Raw genomic sequence first — 22,322 nt, forward strand, 5'->3', positions numbered from 1 at the left:
TTTGTTTGTTCATTCGTTTGTTTGGGCTTTTGGTTTTGGGGGTGTTGTTTTGTTTTGTTTTGAGACAAGGTCTCACTATGTAGTCCAGGCTGGTTGAATTTACTGTGTAGCCCAGGCTGGCCTCAAACTCACTGCAATCCTCCTGCCTCAGCTTCCCAAGTGTTGGGATTACAGGCTTGTGCTGGCTATAACCTGTTAACCTGAACACTTAGGCACACTCCCATATGTCTGGTATATTTCAATTAAAAGTGAAAAGCACCTACAGGACAGGGGAATTTTTCAAGTGGGTAAAATTAGGAAGATGGGAAGGAAGAGGAGAAAGATTAAGATTTTATACATAGGTAGTTGAGCTATGGCAAGATTAAAAGGAGAAGGCAGAAGCTGTTTTCAGCCCTGGACTGAAAAGTCTCCAGATACATACATCAGTCTTAACTCGGCACCGAACACTACACCCCCTTTCACGAACCTGATCCTTTAGGAGGAGGTCTAGTGTTTTCTCTGTCTCTAAGCTAGTCCTATCTCCTGGCAGAGACGCAGGCTCAAAAGCTAAAATTGGGGTTTTAAATCACTGACATTTGCTTTGCTGGGTCCTGTGAGACAGAAGGCCTTCACAAATGCCCCAGCAGCTGAGCTGGAATAATCCTACAGGTGTTGGATTGCAGGGTGGAGTCGGGGTTTTGGCACGTATTTATCCTCCGAGTTCAAAGGAAAGGCCTACACAAATTGGAGTATGCGCCCCGACCTATCTTGGTACCAAATCCCCAAGCAGGGGTCAGGGTCCAGTTCCAGTGCCCCCGTGCCACTTTCCTGGAGGGAAAGGGCAGGAAGGAATCACTGGTCACAGGTTCCACTGACCAAAAGGAAAAGCTGAAAGTATGGGTTCACAAAAACATCCCAAAGAGCACTGGTACTGAGTGCGTTGGAGAGGTGGAGATACCCCAGGGAGGAAGTAGCCAAAGGCGAGGCGGAAACACCCCTCTTTGATGCCGCGAGGTGCGTCAGGGAAAGTTGGATTTCATTTTGCCTGGGATGGGAACCTCTCCCCACTATTTGGCCACAAGGCTCCCCTCAGGTGAGGCGGAAGGACCCCAGCCGTGAACTTGACCTCTCTCGCCTCCCTCCCGCCCATCCCCACCCCTTTCGCGTCTGGACTTTATTAAGGCCGAACCCGTATAGGGCTGAGCCATTTGCTTAGAGGAACTGGGGACCTGGCGGAAGCGCGAGGTGACGAGCGGCGTGGAGAACAAGGAACCGGGTCCGAGGATAAGGTAGGCACGGTCGGGTCCCGACACGGAGCGCGGGCTCGAGCTGGCCGGCCGCGACGCTGGGATGCTCGCCGATCTCCCGGAAGGCCAGAGGCGCAGAGGACACAAGATGCGGGGCGCACGTGAACCGGCGCGCGGGCCTCTCAAAGGCACAGATGCCCCGGCGCGGCGGAGCAGGCGCGAGGTGGCGGGCATTTGGGGCCACCGCCGGCCGATGGGCGCTGGGACCGGCGAGCCCGCTACCGCAGAGCCGACTCCCAGTTCCCGTCACTCGCGCTGCGTCTCCCCGGAGCCCCGCCTCCAGCGCACAGAGCGAAGGAAAGGGGCGGAGGCAGGGGCCGGGCTCGTCCCTCCCCGGCTCCCGATTGGCTACCGCAGCTGCCCATCCGGAATCTATTTTTGATGGAAGGGGGGGGGTACCACCCAGTCTGCCCCAGATCACGTTTGCCACCGGCAGCCAACCAGTCGGGCCCAAGACCGCGGGCAAGAAACGATTGGGGGCGAGTGAGCTCGGCTCCTGGTCTCCTGTCCGGGTACCCCCCCCCCGCCGGCCCGAGGCGCTATATCCTGCCTTCCCGGCCATCTCCCACTCGTGGAAGCCGAGCGGCGGCCTCGCTGTAACGTTCTAGCGAGATGTAGCGAGCCGGGGGTCGCGGCTGGACGCTCGCCGTGGCTGGGGGTCTAGGGGACACGCCAGGGCCGAGGAGGACTGCCGAGGAGGAGGAGTGATGAGAAGAGGGGGTACCCGTCACCCCCCGAGACCACGGGCCCCTGCTGCCGCTCGCCAGGCGCCCCCTTCCTCCCACGCGAGGGGCAGGTCAGTGGGGTGGGTCTGGGGGGCGGGGAACCTGGCGCGCTGCGCATTTGCTGAGTCTGAGCGTGGAGAGACGGCTGCGGCCACCCAGTTACTTCGCCCTCTTCCCGGATGGGGAGACCAAACGGAGTTTTTCAGTCCCCACCTGGGAGGAGGGGATGGGGCGTCCCAGGGCCTGAGGCCCATCGGAAGTGTCCGCCCTGAGAGAGTGGGTGCACTGCCGGTGGCCAGCAGTCGATCCGGGGAGACCCCTTTCAGGTTAAGTGACTGCCCAGAAGACAGGAGGGGGCGGGGGTGTCAGGTTTTAGCAGACTCAGAAACTTTCCTGGCGTGGGGCAATGGATCAGGGCTTTCCTCCTGACTCTGTGGCACACAGTGCCCGGCTTCAGGAGGTGGAAGAGGGTCCGGGCGGGTGGCGGAGTTGACAGGAAAAAGAAACAGTTCCCTTGGGCCAATTCCTGGAATTTGATTCAACCATTCTCGAACTAAAGTTGGCTAATAGAGTGTTTGGAATACTTAAGGGCTTGTTCATTACCTGCAGAAACCCTCTTTTTAAAAAAAATTTTTTTTTTCTTGTGAGAGTCATTCTGGTACGAAGGAACAAGATGGGATGGAGGCCTGGGGGCTCCTTTAGGCAAAGGAGAATGGGGCCATACCAGCCAGAGAGGTGATTTGGGGGCAAGTGCATATTAGCTTAGGGTGCTTGGGGCTTTTGTTTTGCTTTGTCTCTCTTTCTTTCTCTCTCCTTGATACTTCAAGTTTTTTGTTTTTGTTCTTAAGAATTCCACTATATCCAATGCTTAGTAACCCTGGGGACGGAGATGCCAAGCTACTGAAATGTGTGGGTAATAACCAGGAGTTTAACCCTCCGTCCTTTCAAATGGAGATAACTGCCTCCTATCTGACAGGCTCAGAGGGCCAAGCACAGGGAAAAAGAAGTAGAGACAGAGGCCTGGACCCAAGTCAGCGTCTGAGCTTTTTGTAGCACTGGTGACTCTCAAGGGCAGGAGTGGGCCGGCCTCTGGCTCTTGGCCTTGGTCTGGCAGGCTTGCCCCACTGCCTGAGGAGTTCTCTTAGTTTCTTTTTTCTTGGGAGCCAGGGCATTTGAGGGTCTAGGGGTCTTCATTCAGTGGCCAGAGATTCCCTGTTTATTTGCCCTGTGCAGCTGTCCTCCTGTTGCTGTCCTGGGATAAGTGAACAGTCACTTCCTGCAGTGGAGTGGCTGCGTGGGGAGTTTGCAACCTAATTTGTAATGTACTAGCTCAGAGTTCACACTTAAATAATCCCGAGCTCTTAAAGGGGTTCAAGAACAACAGCCCTCCCTGAAGACAACACTGCCCCCCCCTCCCGGGGCTTGCTGCAGGGAAGACAACTCTGGGGGTGGGGAGTACTAGCATTTTCCTGGGGGCAATATGTTGCTGGATGGGGAGACTGTGCAAATAGCACCTGTTCAGCCACCAGGTATAGAGGTAGCAGTGCAAGATGAGTAATTTTAGAGAAAATAGCAAATTCTGTAACTAACTGCTAACTGTCTTGGAGAATTACGTCTGCAGGAGTTGTTCTCTACAGTACGGTAACATTCTCTCTTTTTCTTCTTCCCACATAAGGTATTCCACACAAATTCTCGTGACTTTAAGGACCAGGCAACTGGGGAGGTACCACGTCTTCCCAGGAGGGGAGGAAATCTTGGGAAGAGAGGGGAAACACAGCAGACACATCTCTGGGACCAGCCAAGCTTGAGGCACTGTGGAAAGCTGACAGAACCCAGCAGGAGAAGTGGGAAGGAACCTCAGCTCCAGTTCCAAAAGATCTGAACTCAGTCTACTTTTCACCAGGGAGGGCCAGCTTCAGGGGGTCACTGCAAACTTGGGCTGAGCCCTTCTCTGGATGCCTCTTGCTCTGAGGAGCCTGCTGCTGAGAACCAAAGAAGATAAGAGGCCAGACCGATTTTCCCAAGCCCAGCCCAGGGCAACCCAAGCAGGCACCTTCTAGTAGCAGGCAGCCGTGTCTAGTGAGGAGTTTCTTGTTTTCCTCCAGCTTAGGCTGTAGTGCTTGATGGGGCTGCCTGTAGGTGGATCAGTTTTTGCATTGCCTGGTAGGAGCAGAGAGCCACAGGACAAGCCTGGGTTCACACCAAGACTAAGTTCTTTCCCAAGTTAGAGAAAGAGAAAGCAGGAAAAAAAGTACTCCTCTCTTCTCCTCCCTGCCCGTCATGTCCTCTAAGCCAGAGCCAAAGGACGTCTACCAGCTGAATGGGACTGGCCCTACTCCCTCTCCCTGTGCTTCAGATGGCCCCGGGCGCGACCCGTTGGCTGGGACCTCAGAGTTCCTGGGGCCTGATGGGGTTGGGGTGGAGGTGGTGGTAATTGAGTCTCGGGCCAACGCCAAGGGGGTTCGGGAGGAGGACGCCCTGCTGGAAAACGGGAGCCAGAGCAACGAAAGTGACGACGTCAGCACAGACCGTGGCCCTGCACCACCCTCTCCACTCAAGGAGACTTCTTTTTCCATTGGGCTGCAAGTGCTATTTCCCTTCCTCCTGGCAGGCTTTGGAACTGTGGCTGCCGGCATGGTGCTGGACATTGTGCAGGTAGGACTTGGGTAGGGTGGCTCTGGCCTGTGAACTTCCTGGGTGGACTGAGGCCTTTGAAACTTCCTCTCCACCTGCTGTCAGAAGCAGCTACTGCTTCCTAGAATCCTGTTTCCCTTTGCATAGCTTTCTACAGAATCCTTGCAGAAGCTGAATAGCCCAGGAAGATGATGGGGCAGTACTGCTTAATAGTAACAGAATTGGCTCCAGAGTTCAGGCTGGAGGAGGAAAGATGACAGGGCTGTGGCTTACCTTGCTTCCTGAGCATTGCACTCAGTAGGAGACATCTAGATGATCTCTTGTTGCCTTCTTTCCCCTTCATGTGGTGTTTCAAGAATACCCATGATAGAAAGCTCAGTTTCAACTCTCTCCTCCATTCCCCTGCTGGGCAGGAATTTGTTCCTCTGCCAAGAGGGTCTCAGATGAAGTGAAAAAGCTTTTAAAGGCATTTCATGTTGCTTATCTTCTTGCAGTCTTGGCACAGTCTTCTTGGGCAGTGGGGGGGGGCACATGCCGTCTAATGCATGATGTGAGGAATTGGCATAACAAGACCTAAAGGAGCTGATGAGTGCTGTAAATGGGAACAGAATGCAAGCAGGCTTGGGCAGAAGGCTGTCTCTCCTCTTTGCCCCTCACCTGTCTGTTATCAACCTGTCCTGGCCAAAGAGGGCTCTTTATGAGGACCTCAAGTAAAAAGAAGGGTAAGAGCTGGCAGGATGTGAGAGTCAAGAGCCAGGAACACACTCCATTGAGGGTATTGTGACTTAGGGCTCTCTGACCCAGGACCTCCAGGTTGGGGAGCTAGCATCTTGTTTCTAGGTAAAACTTCCTTCTGAAGTCCATGCAGTAAGACAGAGTCTTCTGAAGGTGCTAGATTTATCTAAGTTCATCAGGAGTGTGTATCAAGTTCCTCCCAAGTACAAGCTTTGTCTTGGGAGTTCTGGGAAATACAGGAGCAGGATGCAATCTGGCTTATGCCCTTGGGGACCTTCAGTATTCCCTGACTGTGACCTCTCCCAGAAGAACATGAAGCCCGGTATTACCTTCCTGTGCCAAGACAACACTGCAGACCACACATGTGGCACTGTAGTGGCTCTTGGTGGAGCTCACTGTGTTCATTTCAGGGAGTTGTAGGTGGTTGATTCTAGGTGGCTTCTTTGTAGTGTCCACATAGACCGTGAGGCCTTCAGGAGAACCCTGCACCTTTGTTTCCTAATGTGAATGTTTGTGTTTGTGTCATGCCAGAGTGCCTGGTACTGCTCCAAATGTGTTATTGTGAGGATAGTTCTATATGGAGGTTAGGAAGTCAGCCTAGAGTTTTGAATTCTTCCCTGAGTGGCAGCCCTTCTGCTATGGCAGTGAGCAGCGAGGAGAGGAAGAGAAGAAAATGAAATTGGGATACCTTTTGTCCATCTCCTCTATTCCTTTCCTAGGACCTTCATTTTCTTATTCTTAAAGTTTTTAAGTTCTAGATTGGTGTCCATGGTGGAGGGTGCAGGGTTGGGGTTGTGGCTCAGTGGTGGAGAGTTTACCTAGCATGTACAAGGCCCAGAGTTCAATTCCTAGGCATCAAAAAAGAGGGAGTGGGGTACAGAGCTGGGGTCTAGTGATAAACTGTGAGGTGAGTTATTTTCTGAGAAGCATTTTGGGGGCTTTTTAGGCCTGTGAGGTAAGAAACATGTCTCATATTGTCTCCATTTAGTAGTTGTTGGTAGAGAGCTGAGATAACTGTGCTGGTCATCTGTCCCCAGAGCTTATCCTATTAACTTCTGTGACCTTCAGCATGTCCATAGTTTGCCAATTGGTTGAAGACTGTGAAGAGCCTGCTATCTTTGTCTTTCTGTGAAGAGCAGGGTTACTGGGGTATGGAACAAGTGGAGTTAGTTTCTGAGATGAACAAGAACAGTTCTTACAGGGACCAAGAAGCCATCTGCCCACCCACCCTTCCACACTTTTCAGGGTCCCTGATTTGGAGAGCCTTTCCCCATGCCTGTGAGCCTGAGACACTGAGGGCCTAGGCTACAGGGCACCTCTGAGCTCTTTCCTCTGTGTGCCCGCGGAAGCTGGCATTTGCCCTCAGTGTGGCACCGCAGCTCACCCGAGCTAAGGTCCAGTTGCCGTGGGTAACAGTGGCTGAATTGTCCTTATCCCCGCCTCCCCAGCCTCCCCACTACAGCTGGGCAGGGCAAAGCCTGCAGATGGCTGCAGCAAGATCTTGGGTAAGGGAGGGTGTAGGAGGGGAGGGGCATCCAAAGAAGGGGAAAAAAGTGACTGATGACCTCAAATACAGGAGGAGCAGGGTGATTTCTAAGGACTCGCACTTGTATGTTCCTTTAGCACAGCTTTCAGAGACAGAAACCAGAAATGCCAGAGACAGGGGACACCTGGATAGGTGGCCATAGTGGGTCCCGGTGTCAGACCAGCTGAGCAACAGTCTGTGTGGGCCCAGGTCAGGTGTCTGAAGCTGCTCTGAAGACCTAGTCTCTTCCTTTTTCCACCTCTTATCTGTCCTCTCTTCTGCTGCACAGGCATAACAGCCTCTGCAGTGAAATAAGGAACTGAAGTGCTCACCAGGGTAGCAGAAGGATAAATAGGCTCCATTGGCTCTGGCTTGCCTACCATGACCAAATTTCCTTTGGCATTTGGGAGAGAAACAGCCTTGGGCCTAATGTTGGCTTCAGAAGGGGATGCTGTGGGAGGCTGAGGCAGGAGAATTGAAAGTTTGAGATCAGCTAGATAACTCAGACACTTAGTGAGACCCTATCTCAGAAAAAGAAAGTAAGAAAAGAGACTGATTCAGCATGTAGGCCCTGGGTTCAATCCCCGGTACTAAAAGGTGTAGAGGGTCAGATGGGCAGTACCACACCATGATGCTTTGTGTCCAACTCGTGACATCTTGCTCTCTTTTATGGCCAGCCTTTGTGATTAACATGGGGTGAAGGAGGTACAGTGCCCATAAAAATTCCCTGCTGCATTAGGATAGGGGATCTCCCAGACCCTCCCCAAGTAAGCCCTTCCCCAGAGCCCCCTTTCTCTGTGTATACAGAAGAATCTACCTAGGCAGCGTGGCCTCAGGAAAGTGGCAGGAGGGAAGCAATCCTTTTGCTACTGGCCTGCTCCTGTGGCCACCACATTCCTGAGCAGGACACTCAGACCCCATCTTTCTTGATCACCTTTCTGCGTGGCCCATTGCTGCCTCCCAAGTGTTCTCAGGATCCCATTTGCTTTTCTCAGATTTTGTACAGCTCTACACTGAGATGTCACCTCTGGGGAAGCTCACAGGTGGAGGCCAAGATACTGTGACCCAGGCTCACCTGAAAAGTCCACTCCAGCCCTGCTTCCCATGTTGTGATGAACATGGGGTAGCAGGAGGTACAGCGCCCATAAAAATTCCCTGCTGCATTAGGATAGGGGGTCTCCCAGGTCCTCCCCAAGTAAGCCCCTCCCCAGAGCCCCTTTTCTCTGTGTATACGAAGAATCTACCAAGGCAGCGTGGCCCTAGGAAAGCGGCAGGAGGAAAGCAATCCTTCTGCTACTGGCCTGCAGGTCCACAGGCCTGCTTACAGCTTAATGTCTGGAGCTCGTACCTGGGAATTTACTCTTTTCCTGGACCCCACTTCCCTCCTTGCCACTTCCTCCTGGAATAGAAGACTCAGCCAGAAGACCTGAAGGCAGGTGGGGGTCAGTGTATGAGGCCACTAGAGGTGAGGGATGGAAGAAAATGTTGGATATGTAAAGGGGAGAGATAACAGCAGGACCACTGGGATCGAGACTTAGGATGATAGCTGTGAATCGGGATGTGTTTTGAGGGGTGTATGAGGGGAACAGTTTCATCCCTCGCTTTCAGAGTATCAGGAGGAGCTAATGAGCCACCTGCCACAAAGAGAGAGAAAGAAGGGCTTCAATTCTGAAAGGCAGTGAGAATCTGTAAGCGCACACACACACACCCCTCATGCACCCCTCTGGTGCAGTGTAGGGCTTCCTGGACCCTTTTCCATCCCAGCAGAGCAGGAAGATGTGGGTGGTGGCTCAGCCAGTGGCTTGACTGACTGGTTTGACTTCAGGGAAAGACACTCCCAACCAGGACGAGCAGGATGGGCCTGAATTTGTCCCAAGGAGGACAAAGGTATTCACTGTCTATTCTGCCCCATCTTCCTCGTTCCTGACCTCAGGACCACCCTGTTTTGCCATCACCTGCTGTCCGAGATCCCTTCCCAGAGTCCTGCATAGCCCTTGCGTGACACAGCCTCACCTGCCTGGCTGCATCTTTGAGAACGTTTAGTGGATGGAAGAGAAATTAGTGTAAGAATTGGCTGCTGTGGCCCACTGGGTGCCACTGGGTCTCTGCTGGGCTGGAATTGGGCAGTGTGAATTTGGGCCATATTCTCTGAGGTTTGAGAAGACTTGCACAGGGACCCAGGGGCCATACTGTACCTGCCCACTTGCTCGTCTGTCTGTCTCAGCTCATCCCCCGGAATCCCCTACTCCCCCAGTCCTCCTGCAGTTAAAAAAGAGTGTGCATGTGTGCTGGGAGGTGGAGTGATTGGGGGTGCTTACAGTGGTAGCCAGAGGATCTTAGCTGAGCCACTTACTTTTTTTTTTTTCCTTAATAATAAAAACGGGCTGGGGATGTATCTCAGTGGTAGAGTTCTTGCCTTGCAAACAGAAGGCTCTGGGTTCGATTCCAGCACCACACAGACAAAAAGAATATAATAAAAACAAACAATCGTCCTTAAAAACAATTCAGAAAATTCATTGCATACACTTGGAATATTTTCTTTGGGCTCTTTCTCTGTCCAAAATGCCCATTTTATTCACCTGTGTGGAGAGCAGAGTTTGCATGGGACTGGTAGCTTGGAAGTGGTAGTAGATTGGCTGTGCGCTGTGCTCTCAGGGGACCTTCAAGGAGCCCACAATTGGCACCCTGATCAGTTGGAGACAGGAAGGAACCTCCACCTCACTGGAGCTCCTGTCCAGTGTGGGAGGAAGGACAACACAAAGCCAAGAGAGACTGAGACCTCCGGGAGCTGGCACCCCAGGGTGAGCATCAGCTGTGTCTGAACATGTCCCCAAGCTCCCCTGAGGTTGCTGCAGGTGAGCAGGGGCAGGTTTTTACTGCATCACACCTGAAAGCTCTGGCACTGCTTTGGAGGTGGGACACCTCATCTCAGCAGTTACCAGAGAGGCTCCCTAAGGAGTTGTAGAGTTCCCTGAGAGGTTGTAGGGACCTCACAAAGAATCCTAGGCCCAAGAACTCAGACAAGTATATGCTCCAGCCTTGATGAAATGAGCCCTTCCCTGGAGTCCTGTGGGGCCTGCTGAACAAGCGTGTGTGCACACACACAGCAGAAACTTGGCCTTTCCCTTATGGGATTCCCCAGTGTGCAGCCTCCTCACATCCCTGGCCCTCACTCGGGCCCCTTTGGCTAGTCCTGTTTAGCTCCTTAATTGTAGTAAAAGACACATAACAAAATCTCCCATTTTAATCAGTTGGATTGTGTATTGAGTATATGCATAGTATTATGCAGAAGATCTTCAGAACTTTGTCATCTTCCCCAAAAGAAACTACACCCATGAAATACCAACCCCTCCCCAGTCCTAGAATTGGACTCCATAAATAAAGAGATGAAATCAGGAAACTACGTTCCCTATCAGGGCCAGGGAAACTACACAACCACAGCTTTTTTTAATAATTTCTGTTTCCATTATGATTACAGGGACTTTCAAATAACCAATCCTGGCTCCTCCCTTTTTCCCTCTTAGCATTAATTAGTATCTCAGTTTCCTTGTGTGGAGACTAGAGCCCATGACTCCAGGCCAAGGATCTTCCTGCAGGGGTGCACCTGCTTGTGCTAGCTGAGGAGTTGGGGAAGGGTGTGGGGTGAGAGTGCAGAAAAGGAACAAAAAAACCCTTGCAGACCAGGCCTTTTCCAGTCTGGGACGTAGTCGGAATTCAGAGCCTGCTTGGGAGAGTCACTGTGGCTGAGTCCCAAAGCCTGTGCAGATAGAAACCAAACAAACGCTCTAATCACCAGCCCCTGCCCTGTGGAGCCCAGCTCTCCACAGCTGAGACAACACTACCCAAGGCCAAGGCCACAGAGAAACTGGACTAAAGGCAGAGGGGTTGCTGGGGGGTGTGATTCAAAAGGGGAATCACAAAGGAGTTGTGGAGCATAAACCAGCTTGGGGTGGTGGCTCAGTGTGAGCCAGGTTAGGGGTCTCCCCTATTCTAGGGCCCGAAGGAGCACCATGTTGTTTGGAAATCGTGCCCTTGCTTTGCTTCCAAGGCCTTGGAGGAGAGGAGGCCGATGTGCTCACTGCTGATCCATTTCCTCTTTGAGCCCTTAACCCTATAGGGTCCAATCAGTCCCAGCACCAACCCCTTGGGGCACTGAAATTCCTGGGCTCTGTTTTCACCTTGTAGCACTGGGAGGTCTTCCAGAAGGTGACAGAGGTCTTCATCCTGGTTCCTGCGCTGCTGGGGCTCAAGGGAAACCTGGAAATGACTCTGGCGTCAAGGCTGTCCACCGCAGTGAGTGTCCTGGCGGGGGGGAAGGGCAGTCAAAACTGGAAGGTGGCTACTCAACTGCTCAGATCTGGAGTGTAGGGCCGGAGCGGGAGGGGAGAGCCCTGCTGGGCAGGTGTAGGGAGATCCCAGGCTGAGTGTCCTGCTCGTGGGCAGGGGCTCCCTGCCCAAAGTGGTTCCCAGGCTCCATTTCTGGATGTCCCAGCCATCCCTGGATGCCTACCCCACCCCCTGCTTCGAAACCTGCCTCGTGACTGTTTGTGCAGCTTTGACAGGCAAGCATCATGCTGATCCCTCCACCAGCACAGGTGGGGGCCTCCTCTGATCTCCAGCCCTACTCTGCAGCTGGGCAGGAGCAGAGCCAGGCCTTCTCAGCCCCCTCCTGGCCTTTCTGTTAGTGTCGCAGCTTGCTCTTTAAGGTAATAGATGGAGAAGGACTGCTCACCAGTCCCAGCCCCCACAACTCACATGGGCCATGACCTTGCAAGGACTGACCCAGATATAGGGCCGTGGTGTGGGAGGTGGGAGGCAGTAAAACTCAAAAGCACAGAGATATTCCTGCAGGGCCAAGAGTCTGAAGAAAGGCAACCAGCCTCACCCACTGCTATATGCTCTCCTGTGTTCCTGCCCATGCCAGCGCTCCTCCCTAAACACTCTCGCACCTAGGCTAGCCGATGACCTCTCCTTCCTAAGGATGGCGAGCTGGGTTCAGGGCCAGAAGTTGAGTTGTTGTGACACATGCAGGAGTGGACTTCCCAGGCAAGCAAGACAAAGAATGAAATCTGGTGCTTCCCCTGCATCCTGAGAGGAAGAGAGACACAGCTGCCTTAGGAGCCCCCTTCCTACCCCTTCCAGCTGCAGGAGCTCAGCCTCTTCAGCTCCTTCCCTCTCACCCTGAGCCCCTGATCCTACTTTGCTTCTTTAGAACATTCACGTCCTGGTTTCTGAGTCTTAGGTATTTACTCTGCCTCTTAATCCAGGAAGGGATCTAACAGTTTCGCCCCAGGCCTTTTCTAGCCTGGGACTCCAGCCCTTCACTCTTCCTTTCCCAGGCCAACATTGGACAAATGGATACACCCAAGGAGCTCTGGCGGATGATCACTGGCAACATGGCCCTCATCCAGGTAAGGCATGCAGGGTGAGGGTGGACTAAGCTTCCCTTACTCAGGACCTCTATGAGGCTAATTCAGGCCTGAGTGAATCTCCTGCAGAGTATCTCTTTTAGCCAAATTAATGGCTAAAATGGCCTATTCTAGGTCCCAGATGGGAAGAGGCCTTTGATCCCTCATCTATGAGGGATCCCAGCAATAATAGCAGAGTGCTGAAGTGACTTCAACTATTGTCCCATCACCCCGGGAGGCCACACAGGTCCCAGATTTAGCGTCTTCCCACAAGCGTCCCAGGTCATGAGTCTGACCCTCCATCCCCAGAGGACTGCTCATTCAGCCAGTAGTATGTCCTGGGCTCCTGCAGGGTGTACTGCCCAGTACTTGTGTCTGGTGTGAAACTAAATAAATAAAGACATCCTTTCAGCCTGAGGGAGCCGACAGCCCCGTCCAGCCTGTCTCCTGAGGCTGCTGAGGGCTCAGTGATCTCAGCCAGGAAGCTGTCTGTTCCCAGGCTCTGCACATCACCATGCCTCTCACCAGGTGCAGGCCACGGTTGTGGGCTTCCTGGCGTCCATTGCCGCCGTCGTCTTTGGCTGGATCCCAGATGGCCACTTCAGTATCCCGCATGCCTTCCTGCTGTGTGCCAGCAGTGTGGCCACAGCCTTCATTGCCTCCCTGGTGCTGGGTAAGGAAGGGCAGGGACACTGCAGTAAGGAGAGATAACCCAAAGGTGTGGGCCTCTCTGCTCTCTCCTTTTGTTTATAGATGCCTCTATCTCTTCCCTTCTCACCAGGTATGATCATGATTGGAGTCATCATTGGATCTCGAAAAATTGGGATCAACCCAGACAACGTGGCCACACCCATTGCTGCCAGCCTGGGCGACCTCATCACCTTGGCGCTGCTCTCTGGCATCAGCTGGGGACTCTACTTGGAACTAAGTGAGACTGAGAACATCAGGAGTGGCTTGGGTGGACACTGGGTTAGAACTGGGAGAAACAGTGGTCCTTTGCAAATGTACAAGGATGTTTTTCTATGTTCTTAACCATTTGGTTTCCTAACACCTGATTTTAGAGAGGAGAGGCTAAGTGCTGATTTCAGATCCATTCCAGCAGCAGGGGTAGGGGCTCGGGGAGAGTTTCCTACATGTATTTCTGCTTGGTCCTGTGGATCTTGCTTGTCTTGGAGGAGTGAGGCAGAAAGGGGAAAGGGAAGGAACTAGGGGCTGGAGTTTGCTTGAATACTAAAGAAAGGGTGGGAGATAATGATTTTGGGTCAAATCGAGACTTAAGAGTCCAGTCTCTGCCCTTAATAGGTTTAATGCCTGAATAGCTCTCTCTGCATTAATGTCCTTCTCTACAAAATGGACATGGTGGGGGCTGGGGATTTAGCTCAGCGGCATAAGCGCCTGCCTTGCAAGCAGGCAGTCGTGAGTTCAATCCCTGGTACCGATAAAAAGGAAAAAGGCCAAAAAAAAAAAAAAAAAAAAAATGGACATGGCTGGCCCCACTCACCTTCTTGGCCTGCATCGACAGTCAAATGAGGCAGTGTACTGACAGGCACTTAGTGCAGTGTTGCTGGCAGTCTGCTGGGGCACTTGCAGGCTCTGCCAGGAGGAGGTTAGTGCAAGGGAGGTACAATGTTCATCGCTTTCTGCTCTTTGCCCTCTCAGATCACTGGCGATACATCTACCCCCTGGTGTGTGCCTTCTTCGTGGCCCTGCTGCCTGTTTGGATAGTGCTGGCACGACGAAGCCCAGCCACAAGGGAGGTGTTGTATTCAGGCTGGGAACCTGTCATCATTGCCATGGCCATCAGCAGGTGGGCTGTGCCCTGAGTATGCACCCTCTCCTCACTGTCACCCTGCCATAGACTCCATTTTGAATGTTGGAGGGGGCCAACATGGACACTAGTGTTGCATCTGTCAGTGTGTTGGCTACATGTCCTTCGGTCCCAAGTGACATGAGCTATCTGAATTGAGTTTCATTCCAAAGCAAAATGTATTGGCCTAGCAAACTAAAAAAGCACAGCTGGATTCAGGAGCACATACATTGTCATCAGGCCCTCAGGACTTGCCATCTCTTTGCTCTGCTTTTCTCTGTGGTGACCTCTCAATTCCAGTGGAAACAGAGAGATTCTTTTCCCACCAGTTCTACAAAGTCTCAGAATAGAGTTTCAAACCGAGCGTGGTGGCATACTCCTATAATCCCAGCACTTGAAAGGTTGAGGCAGGAGGATCGTTGCAAGTTCGAGACCAGTCTGGGTTACAAAGTGAGCTTAAGGCCGGCCTCAATCACATAGCGAGACCCTGTCTCAAAAAGACCAAAAATAAATAAATAAATAAATAAATAAATAATAGCATTTCATTGGTTCTTATCTGATCACATTAATCCTGAGCCAATCAATGTGGTTTTGGTCATACAGTACTCTTGATTGGATAGTCTGGAGCCTAGCCATCACTGAAGCAGTATCATCTGGACCAGAGTGACTCAGTTTAAGGGAGATGGTTCCTTGAGAAGGAGTCCAGTGCTGGTACCAGAAAGGGCAAAAAATGTCTAAGAGGCAGAATGCCAGAGGTCATCATGGGCAGGGAGTCCTGTGGGCAGCTCCACCAGGCAACTTGGAGAGTGAGCACAGGAGGTGGCTGCCTGACCTGGCACCACCAACTGGCCCTGGATCACTTTGCCAAGTCAGGAGCAACTGGTTCTGGCTGAGCTGAAAGTTGAGAAAGCCATCAGGCCTCCGTTTGTCCCCAGGACTAGGTGAGCCTATGCCCCTCATCCCAAAGACCAGAGGAGAACCCTTCAACAACTGCCTTTGTTTCATGTTGTTTTTGTGTGTCTAGCGTGGGAGGCCTCATCTTGGACAAGACTGTCTCGGACCCCAACTTTGCAGGGATGGCTGTCTTCACACCCGTGATTAATGGTAAGGTCCGAGCATCAGCTGCCAGGAAAAAAGAGGGGGAGGGAAAGAGGACTTGGGAGGCTGCCGTCTGTTTCCAGTGGGTCCTGCAGGCAGGAGAAGCCAGCTCAGAACTCAAGACTTTCATGAAGGAAATGCTCACAAGGTAGGATCAGGATAAAAGGACTGAAAAGGGATGTCGAGATACCCAGCAGTTAGCCACAATGGAAACTTCTAGTCCTTAGGAGCCAGGGGATCTGGAAATTATGTCGCAGGTGCTCATAAAATTATGTCACAGAGAGTTTGTCTCTGTCCCCAGTAGGGAAAAACCCTGACCATAGTCTCTCACCCTCTGACCACCTGCTGCTTCCTCCCACAGCATAGACCTGACTAGAAGCACCCAGGGAGGAGACTACAGCTTGGAGCAGTCAGCCTCCAGGCTCAGGGCAAAGCTGAGCAGCATAGGAAGTAGGCAGAGTAATCAGCTCAGTTCCAGGGAGAGGTACCCAGTTCCAGATCTTGGAGCTCAGACCCGCTCCTTGAAACTGGCTACCAGAACCAGCACTTGAGCATCAGGTGCCTTAGTGCTCAGGGCCTGGTCCCCAGTGCTGTTCACATACAGTAGTAGTGGAGACGGCAGGCTCTGAGCCAGCAGATCCCCTGCACCAGTGCAGATGAGCCTCAGTGATACACATGCCATGAGAGGCAGGGCCAGTGCTGGTGGTCTGTGTCCTTCCTGCACTTTCACAGTCGTGCCATAAAAGGCAAGACAGGAGCCTGGGAACCTCCTTCCTTCGGGTCTCATCCTTCCTTTGGGGACTTGAGACTTGGGCATAAATGAAGACAGAGGACAGTGGCTCTACAAGTAAAAGTCAAGAAGCAGGAGATCATTTTGCCCAACTCCTCACTGGCCTGAGTCTGAGTTCTACGTGTCTCCACAGGTGTTGGGGGAAATCTGGTGGCAGTGCAGGCCAGCCGCATCTCCACCTTCTTGCACATGAATGGGCTGCCTGGGGAGAACTCTGAGCAAGCTCCTCGTCGCTGCCCCAGTCCTTGTACCACTTTCTTCAGCCCTGGTAATGTTCTCAGCCTCCCGGATCCATTGCAGCCCTGGAGGGTAGAAGCAGTTGGAGCCCAGGTCCAAGGTTCTTCTCTGTTGGGCTGTAACGACTGCTCCAGATGGAAGAGCCCAGGGAGTCTTCTCCTGGGATGGCCTGGGTAGTGGGGGACCAGGAATAGAAAGATAGGGACAGTGAGCTGTCTGCAGTCCTAGAATATGGTGTGGGCCCCCTAACCAAGACTCTTCTCCCTGTCCTCCTCACACTCTCTCCCCCAATCCCAGATGTAAATTCCCGCTCGGCCCGGGTCCTCTTCCTTCTCGTAGTCCCAGGACACCTTGTGTTCCTCTATACCATCAGCTGTATGCAGGGCGGGCACACCACCCTCACACTCATCTTCATCATCTTCTACATGACAGCTGCACTGCTCCAGGTATGGTCTAGCCCCGGATGGGCACAAGGAGGGGTTGGGACTCCCCTGCATGGATGGGACAAGAGGCCCAGGCGTGGCCATTAGACATCATGCCACCTCTTTCTCTGGATCTGGGCTGCCAGTAAACTGGACAGAACTCAAGAGAATAGACTTTGTGTGGCCCCAAAAGGCCATTCAACATGCTACATGACTTTGGTCTAGTTGTTTCTCTTCTCTGAGCTTCAGTAATACATCCAGAAATTGAGAGGAATGGAGCAGAGGTGGTTATTCAGGCAGATGGTAGTAGGATGCTCAGCAATTGGGCTTTGGCTACCACTCCATTGGCCTACCACGGAGCTCCACTTAATTCTGTTTAGCATGCTGAGGTTCATTTCAGTGAAGGGTTCTATGACAAAAAGAGGTCAGAACCACTGTACTGGATTACTACTTTTTATTGAGCTAGTCTATTGATAAAGCCTTAGCCCTCTAGGCCCTCCACCCCCCAATTATAGAGTGGTTGTGTGTCAGAAATCACAACAAGGGCTGGCTGAGAACCAGCCATATGCTGTTGCTTAGCAGCACTTACCAAGCTGCTTGGCACCCTTGCAAGTGGGGTCAAGTGCAGCCCTGCTGGGGAGAGGCAGGGAAGAAGGAGCTGTCAAGGCTCTCTAGCGTAAGTTTTCGGCTCATCTCTTGGCGTAAGTTATAAAAGAGAAGCCTTGGCTCCATTACCTGTCTTGAATGCCTGAGAGGACACTGTGGCCATTGCTGACTCCTCCAGATCTGTGGAGGAGCAGAGTGCGACACTCGACACTCAATCCCCTGTAAAGTTCTTCCTGATCTCTTTGCTGCGCCCCCCCCCTCCCCCGCATGTCTGGGGCTGCTCAGGAGATTAGATGTGAGGAGAGCTGCTGCCATTCCCATCCGGGAGCATATCCTACAGGGCTCCTGGCCACACTCATTATTTTGGACTCTTCTGCAGCTGCTGTAAAGAGTTTGAGGTTAATGGAGAGAGGGCAGCTTCACCCAGGGCCAGGGCCACAGTAATACAAGTCAGCTGCATGCAGGGGAAGGTAGTCATGAGAGGGGGCACTGGAACTGTAGCCCTTGGCTTTCTTGGAGAGAAGACAGGAGAGCAACCACGTTAGCCTAAAAATAGGTATCAACTCTGGCTTTTTGTGTGTGTGTGTGTGTGTGTGTGTGTGTGTGTGTGTGTGTGTGTGCTGGGAATCGAACTCACAATCTCAAGTTTGCCAAGCAGGCACTTACACCACTGAACTAAATCCCCAGCCCCTCAACTCTGGCTTTTAAGAACTGTGGTCCAGCATCTGGGTTCCTTAGGACAGACTTTACAAACTTCAGTATTTTCACAGTAGAGTCAAGAATACAACATCCCAGCCTCACATGGTGGTATGCACTTATCTCAGCTGCCTGGGAGGTTGAGGCAGGAGGACCTCAGGTTCTAGGCCAGGCGTGTCAACTTAGTGAAGAAGGTATCTTAAAAAACAAACAAACAGGGGCCAGGGATTTAGCTCAGTGGCATAAGCACTTGCCTGGCAAGCATGAGGTAGTGATTTCAATCTCCAGTACCAAAGGAAAAAAAAGGGTAACAGAAGTAAAACCTTCTACGTGACTACACTGGATTTGACCTTTAGAAACCATCTCGTTGTCACACAGACATAGTCATTTAGACACAGACCTTCACCACCACAGGATTCTAGATCAAGTATACCATCAATTCCAAAGCGTAAATCTTTTTTTTTTTTTTTTTTTTTTTTTTTGTCTTTTTCGTTTTTATCGGTACCGGGGATTGAACTCACGACTGCCTGCTTGCAAGGCAGGCGCTTATGCCGCTGAGCTAAATCCCCAGCCCCCACCCTTTTTTTGTTTTGTTTTGTTTTGTTTTGTTTTCAAAGCATAAATCTTGTTAAAATGCAGATTCTGACTCAAGAGTTTGAGCATGGAGCCTTTGCTTCTGCATTTCCGACAAGCCTCCTGTTACAGTTAATGCTGTCAGTTCTGGTCCCATTAGCAAGAGTCTGTCTAGATCATTCTTAATTATCTGTAGTCATGGAATGTAACCAAGAGCACAGATAAATGAAAGCAGCAGATGACCCAAAATGTATTTTGAATTGCTATACATTGTCTGCGTAGTAGACCATTTTATTTTGCTAGGACAAATGTTAACCTTGCATTCCTTGACAACAGCAGAATGAGAAGGGTTAGGAGAAAGCCAGTTTGCTCAGACAGTTGTTCCGGTAGCAGCCTCAAACAATCCTTTATCCCACTCTGCCCAGAAAAAAAAAATCTGTGTAGGAAAAGCTGAGTCCAAATGCCAGCCCCCTGCTAGGCTCCTGGAGAGGCCAACCTGGCAGGAATTGGAGTGACCCAAAATTAAAAGCAAGAATGCTAAATTCCTGCATGGGTAGGATTTCAATGAGGAAGCCCCTGGTTTGGTGAATTTGGAGGCAGAATGTTGTACTGATGGAAGTAACCCCAACAACAGCAACTTATTCTCTAAAGAGCTCTCATTTTTCCAGTTGGTAACTATAGGGTGGAAGAACAAAGAGAGGTTGCTAGGGTGAGAAGGTAAACTGTCCCAGCCCCAGCACTGCGCCTGACCAAGCCTTGTGATACACTGAATGGTGTAATCTGGTGGCCTCTGGCTCCTCTGCAGAGGGTGATGGCTACAGGCAGGGCCTTCTGTCTCCAGGTGCTGATTCTCCTGTACATCGCAGACTGGATGGTGCACTGGATGTGGGGCCGTGGCCTGGACCCAGACAACTTCTCCATCCCATACTTGACTGCTCTGGGAGACCTGCTTGGCACTGGGCTCCTGGCACTCAGCTTCCATGTCCTCTGGCTCATCGGAGATCGAGACACAGATGTCGGGGACTAACTTGGCCACTCAACCTTTTCCCCATCCCTCTGCACTTTCTGTTTGAATTTTGTCTTTTGTTTCCCTATCCCTACTCCACCCCACACTTCTACAGCTTTTGAGGACTTCACTTTGATATCAAATTCTCATTATTTTCAATGGGAATTTTTATACATTGAGCCAAGTTTGGATAGCAAGAATTCAGGAAGGACAGATGGACTGAGATAAGCAGTACAAGTAGGTTTCTGAGACAATCACCAAGTGCAATTCCGTGGTGGGTGCCTCTGAGTGAGGTGGGTTGGGGCTGGGGGTTTCTGTCTGAGATCTGGAGACATTTGATTTAGCTTTAGCACTCTCAGTCTTGGCCCTAATGAGAAACCCTTTGTGAATGGGCTATGGCTTTTGTTGTTTTCTTTGTTCTTTTTTTTTAGTTGAACAGAGGAATAAGTAACACTTGCCCCTCCTACACACACACACATGCATTTGTAGAAGTGGACCAATTTCAGAACATTGGGCAGGAGACAAGCGGTTCAGTAATTCTAGCTGTCTTTCCTGGACCGAGGCCCTGCTGCTCTCAGACAGAGATGCGCTGGCCTCAGTGCTCATGCCTCTCTCCTGATTGCCTGGCCAGCATCACCAACCCTCCCTCTGATTGTTTTTCATTCGAATGTCACATCTGAGAAGAAATGAGGAGTGGCCTGGTTTCCCTGTTGAATTATGTCCAGCCATAGATTTTCTGCGGTCCCTGTCCTCTTCCTTGGGCTTGTGTCTCCATCAGACCTCCTCTCTTGTCTCTAAGTGCTCCCCTCCCCAGAACCTGCTAGGTACAGTTCTGAGACTGAGAACAGAAAGGGTATGTAGAGAATGACTTGGAGATTGAGGACAACCAGGGATGTTTTGTTGCTGCTGTTTTTCCTGAGGACATAATCATGTGATCATGTTGGCCTCCATCACTTCCTAAAAGCACTTATTTGACCATGCCAGGGGGGTCAGGTATCCTGTCCTTTGGCTTCTGCTGACAAATATTCATTATTCATTCATTCAGCAAACACAGCCTACCCAAAATAAGCACTTCTGCAGGCTTGGTTTGAAACATTCACTGAGAGTAAATACTGGGTGTTAGGTATTGTGCAGGCCCCAACCAGCTGGGGTAAAGGAATCACAGTGCTAGCGTCACTTCATTCCCAAGCTCCCACAGGCTACCTACCCCTTTCAGTCTTGCAGAGAAAGTTCCCTCCCTCCAGATATTCGTATCTATTTTGCTGAGCTAGGTTTGGCCTCATTCTCCCTCCAGACCCCAACTCTGCAATGCTCACCACGGCTCAGACCACATAACACCTCTGCTCACCTTCTGTTCCCGCAGCCTCTGCGCCTCACGTTCCCAGAAGAGGATTTGGAATAGCATGCTGGGCGTCAGCTGTCTGCTTCTACTTCTCTCTGCCTAGCACAAAACTGAGAGACGCCAAAGCCTCTACCTCTTCCCCTCTTCTCCTGAACAGCCAGCTTCACTCACACATGCAAATGCAGGCACTGGGCTGCAGCCTTTTTCTAGCCTATCCGTGAGAGCCCGCCTCCCAGGGAGGTGTGAGCAGTGGCCCCGTGACTGTCAGAACCATGCCTTCATCCCAGAGCTTGCCCTAGATCTCCGAAGCATCCTTTCTGTCCCTTTACCCTCCTCCCAGGCCACCTTGGGGAATCTAGAACCTTGGAATCTGAAGCAGTCACAGAGGTTATCAAGTTAGAGTTGTGCCCAGCAGAGTTCATTAACACTAGCCTGAGCTCATTTCTGCTCTGGCCTTTTCCACCACCTCAGAACACACCTGCACACAGACTTGTACAGACACCCTACCCTGAGGCTGTGCCCGGGTGTTCAGCCACGTGTCCTCCCCTCATCTCTAGAGTTCAGCCAAGCTGTTCTGGAGGGCTGCAGAGCACCCGTCCTCTGCCTAGAAAGCAGAGAAGCGGGCATGGCCGAGCCTCGGAGCATGTGAGCAGAGGAGGACTGTGGGGTGGGAGGGAAAAAAAATGGAAGTGACTTCAACGGAGGATTCATTTCTCTCCCCGATTACAACTGCATGTACTTTTGGCCTGGCTGCAAGGAACAATATCAGTTTACTCTTGTATCCTTCAAAAGTTACAAAACTGTGTCTTAAGAGAATTATTTATAGTTACTATAACTGAATTGACAAATGTCAAATTAACTGATAAATTATATTTGGTAAAATAAAGAGGATGTTTATTTAGATGGTTGGTGTTCTTGTGTCCCTCATCAAAAAGCAACTTTACGCCAAGCACAGTGGTACATGTCTATAATCCAGGAACTCTGGGAGGCTAAGACAGGAGGATTTCAAGCCCCACCCAGCCTGGACAATTTAGCCACTTAGCAAGACCCAGTCTCAAAAAGGGATGAGTAGCTGGGCATGATGGCACCTGCTTGTAATCCCAGCAGGAGACTGAGGCAGGAGGATCACTGCAAGTTCAAGACCAACCTGGACTACATACTGACAGCCTGTCTCTAAAAAATAAAAAAGAATAGGGATATAGCTCAGTGCAAAGGCCTCAATATCCAGTACAAAAAAGAAATCTTTCTTGATAGTTCTACACCCTCCTTGTTCAGTAGATAGGGGACTAAGTATGATGCACAATGAAATATCAATGTAGAGATTATGTGATAGAAACCATCAGTCACTGAGAAAAAATGGTACTGTACTCTGGGACATTCCAGAAGCCAGATGCAGGGTCCTCACTCTCAAAGAAATTATGCTGTACTGGGG

General features: G+C 51.3%; 1 protein-coding gene across 3 annotated transcripts; it reads left to right on the forward strand.

Moving 5' to 3' along the window:
* The first annotated feature begins 978 nt into the window (after positions 1 to 978).
* Slc41a1 (solute carrier family 41 member 1) lies at positions 979 to 21,791 on the forward strand. Of its 3 annotated transcripts, none has more exons than XM_063240104.1 (11): positions 979 to 1,268; positions 3,687 to 4,666; positions 11,091 to 11,198; positions 12,245 to 12,316; positions 12,842 to 12,986; positions 13,095 to 13,241; positions 13,973 to 14,120; positions 15,145 to 15,224; positions 16,142 to 16,276; positions 16,543 to 16,691; positions 19,384 to 21,791. In XM_063240104.1, the coding sequence occupies exons 2-11, from the start codon at positions 4,292 to 4,294 to the stop codon at positions 19,567 to 19,569; spliced, it is 1,545 nt and encodes a 514-aa protein (XP_063096174.1). In that variant the 5' UTR covers positions 979 to 1,268; positions 3,687 to 4,291; the 3' UTR covers positions 19,570 to 21,791. The 3 variants fall into 3 exon arrangements, with proteins under 3 accessions (XP_063096174.1, XP_003474832.1, XP_063096173.1); XM_003474784.5 differs by lacking the exon at positions 979 to 1,268 and adding an exon at positions 1,704 to 2,082; XM_063240103.1 differs by lacking the exon at positions 979 to 1,268 and adding an exon at positions 2,159 to 2,337.
* The last annotated feature ends 531 nt before the right edge of the window (positions 21,792 to 22,322 follow it).

This window comes from Cavia porcellus, unplaced genomic scaffold, assembly GCF_034190915.1.
Source record: "Cavia porcellus strain 051 isolate PalLab524CR breed Dunkin Hartley unplaced genomic scaffold, mCavPor4.1 scaffold_29, whole genome shotgun sequence".
NCBI lineage: Eukaryota > Metazoa > Chordata > Mammalia > Rodentia > Caviidae > Cavia > Cavia porcellus.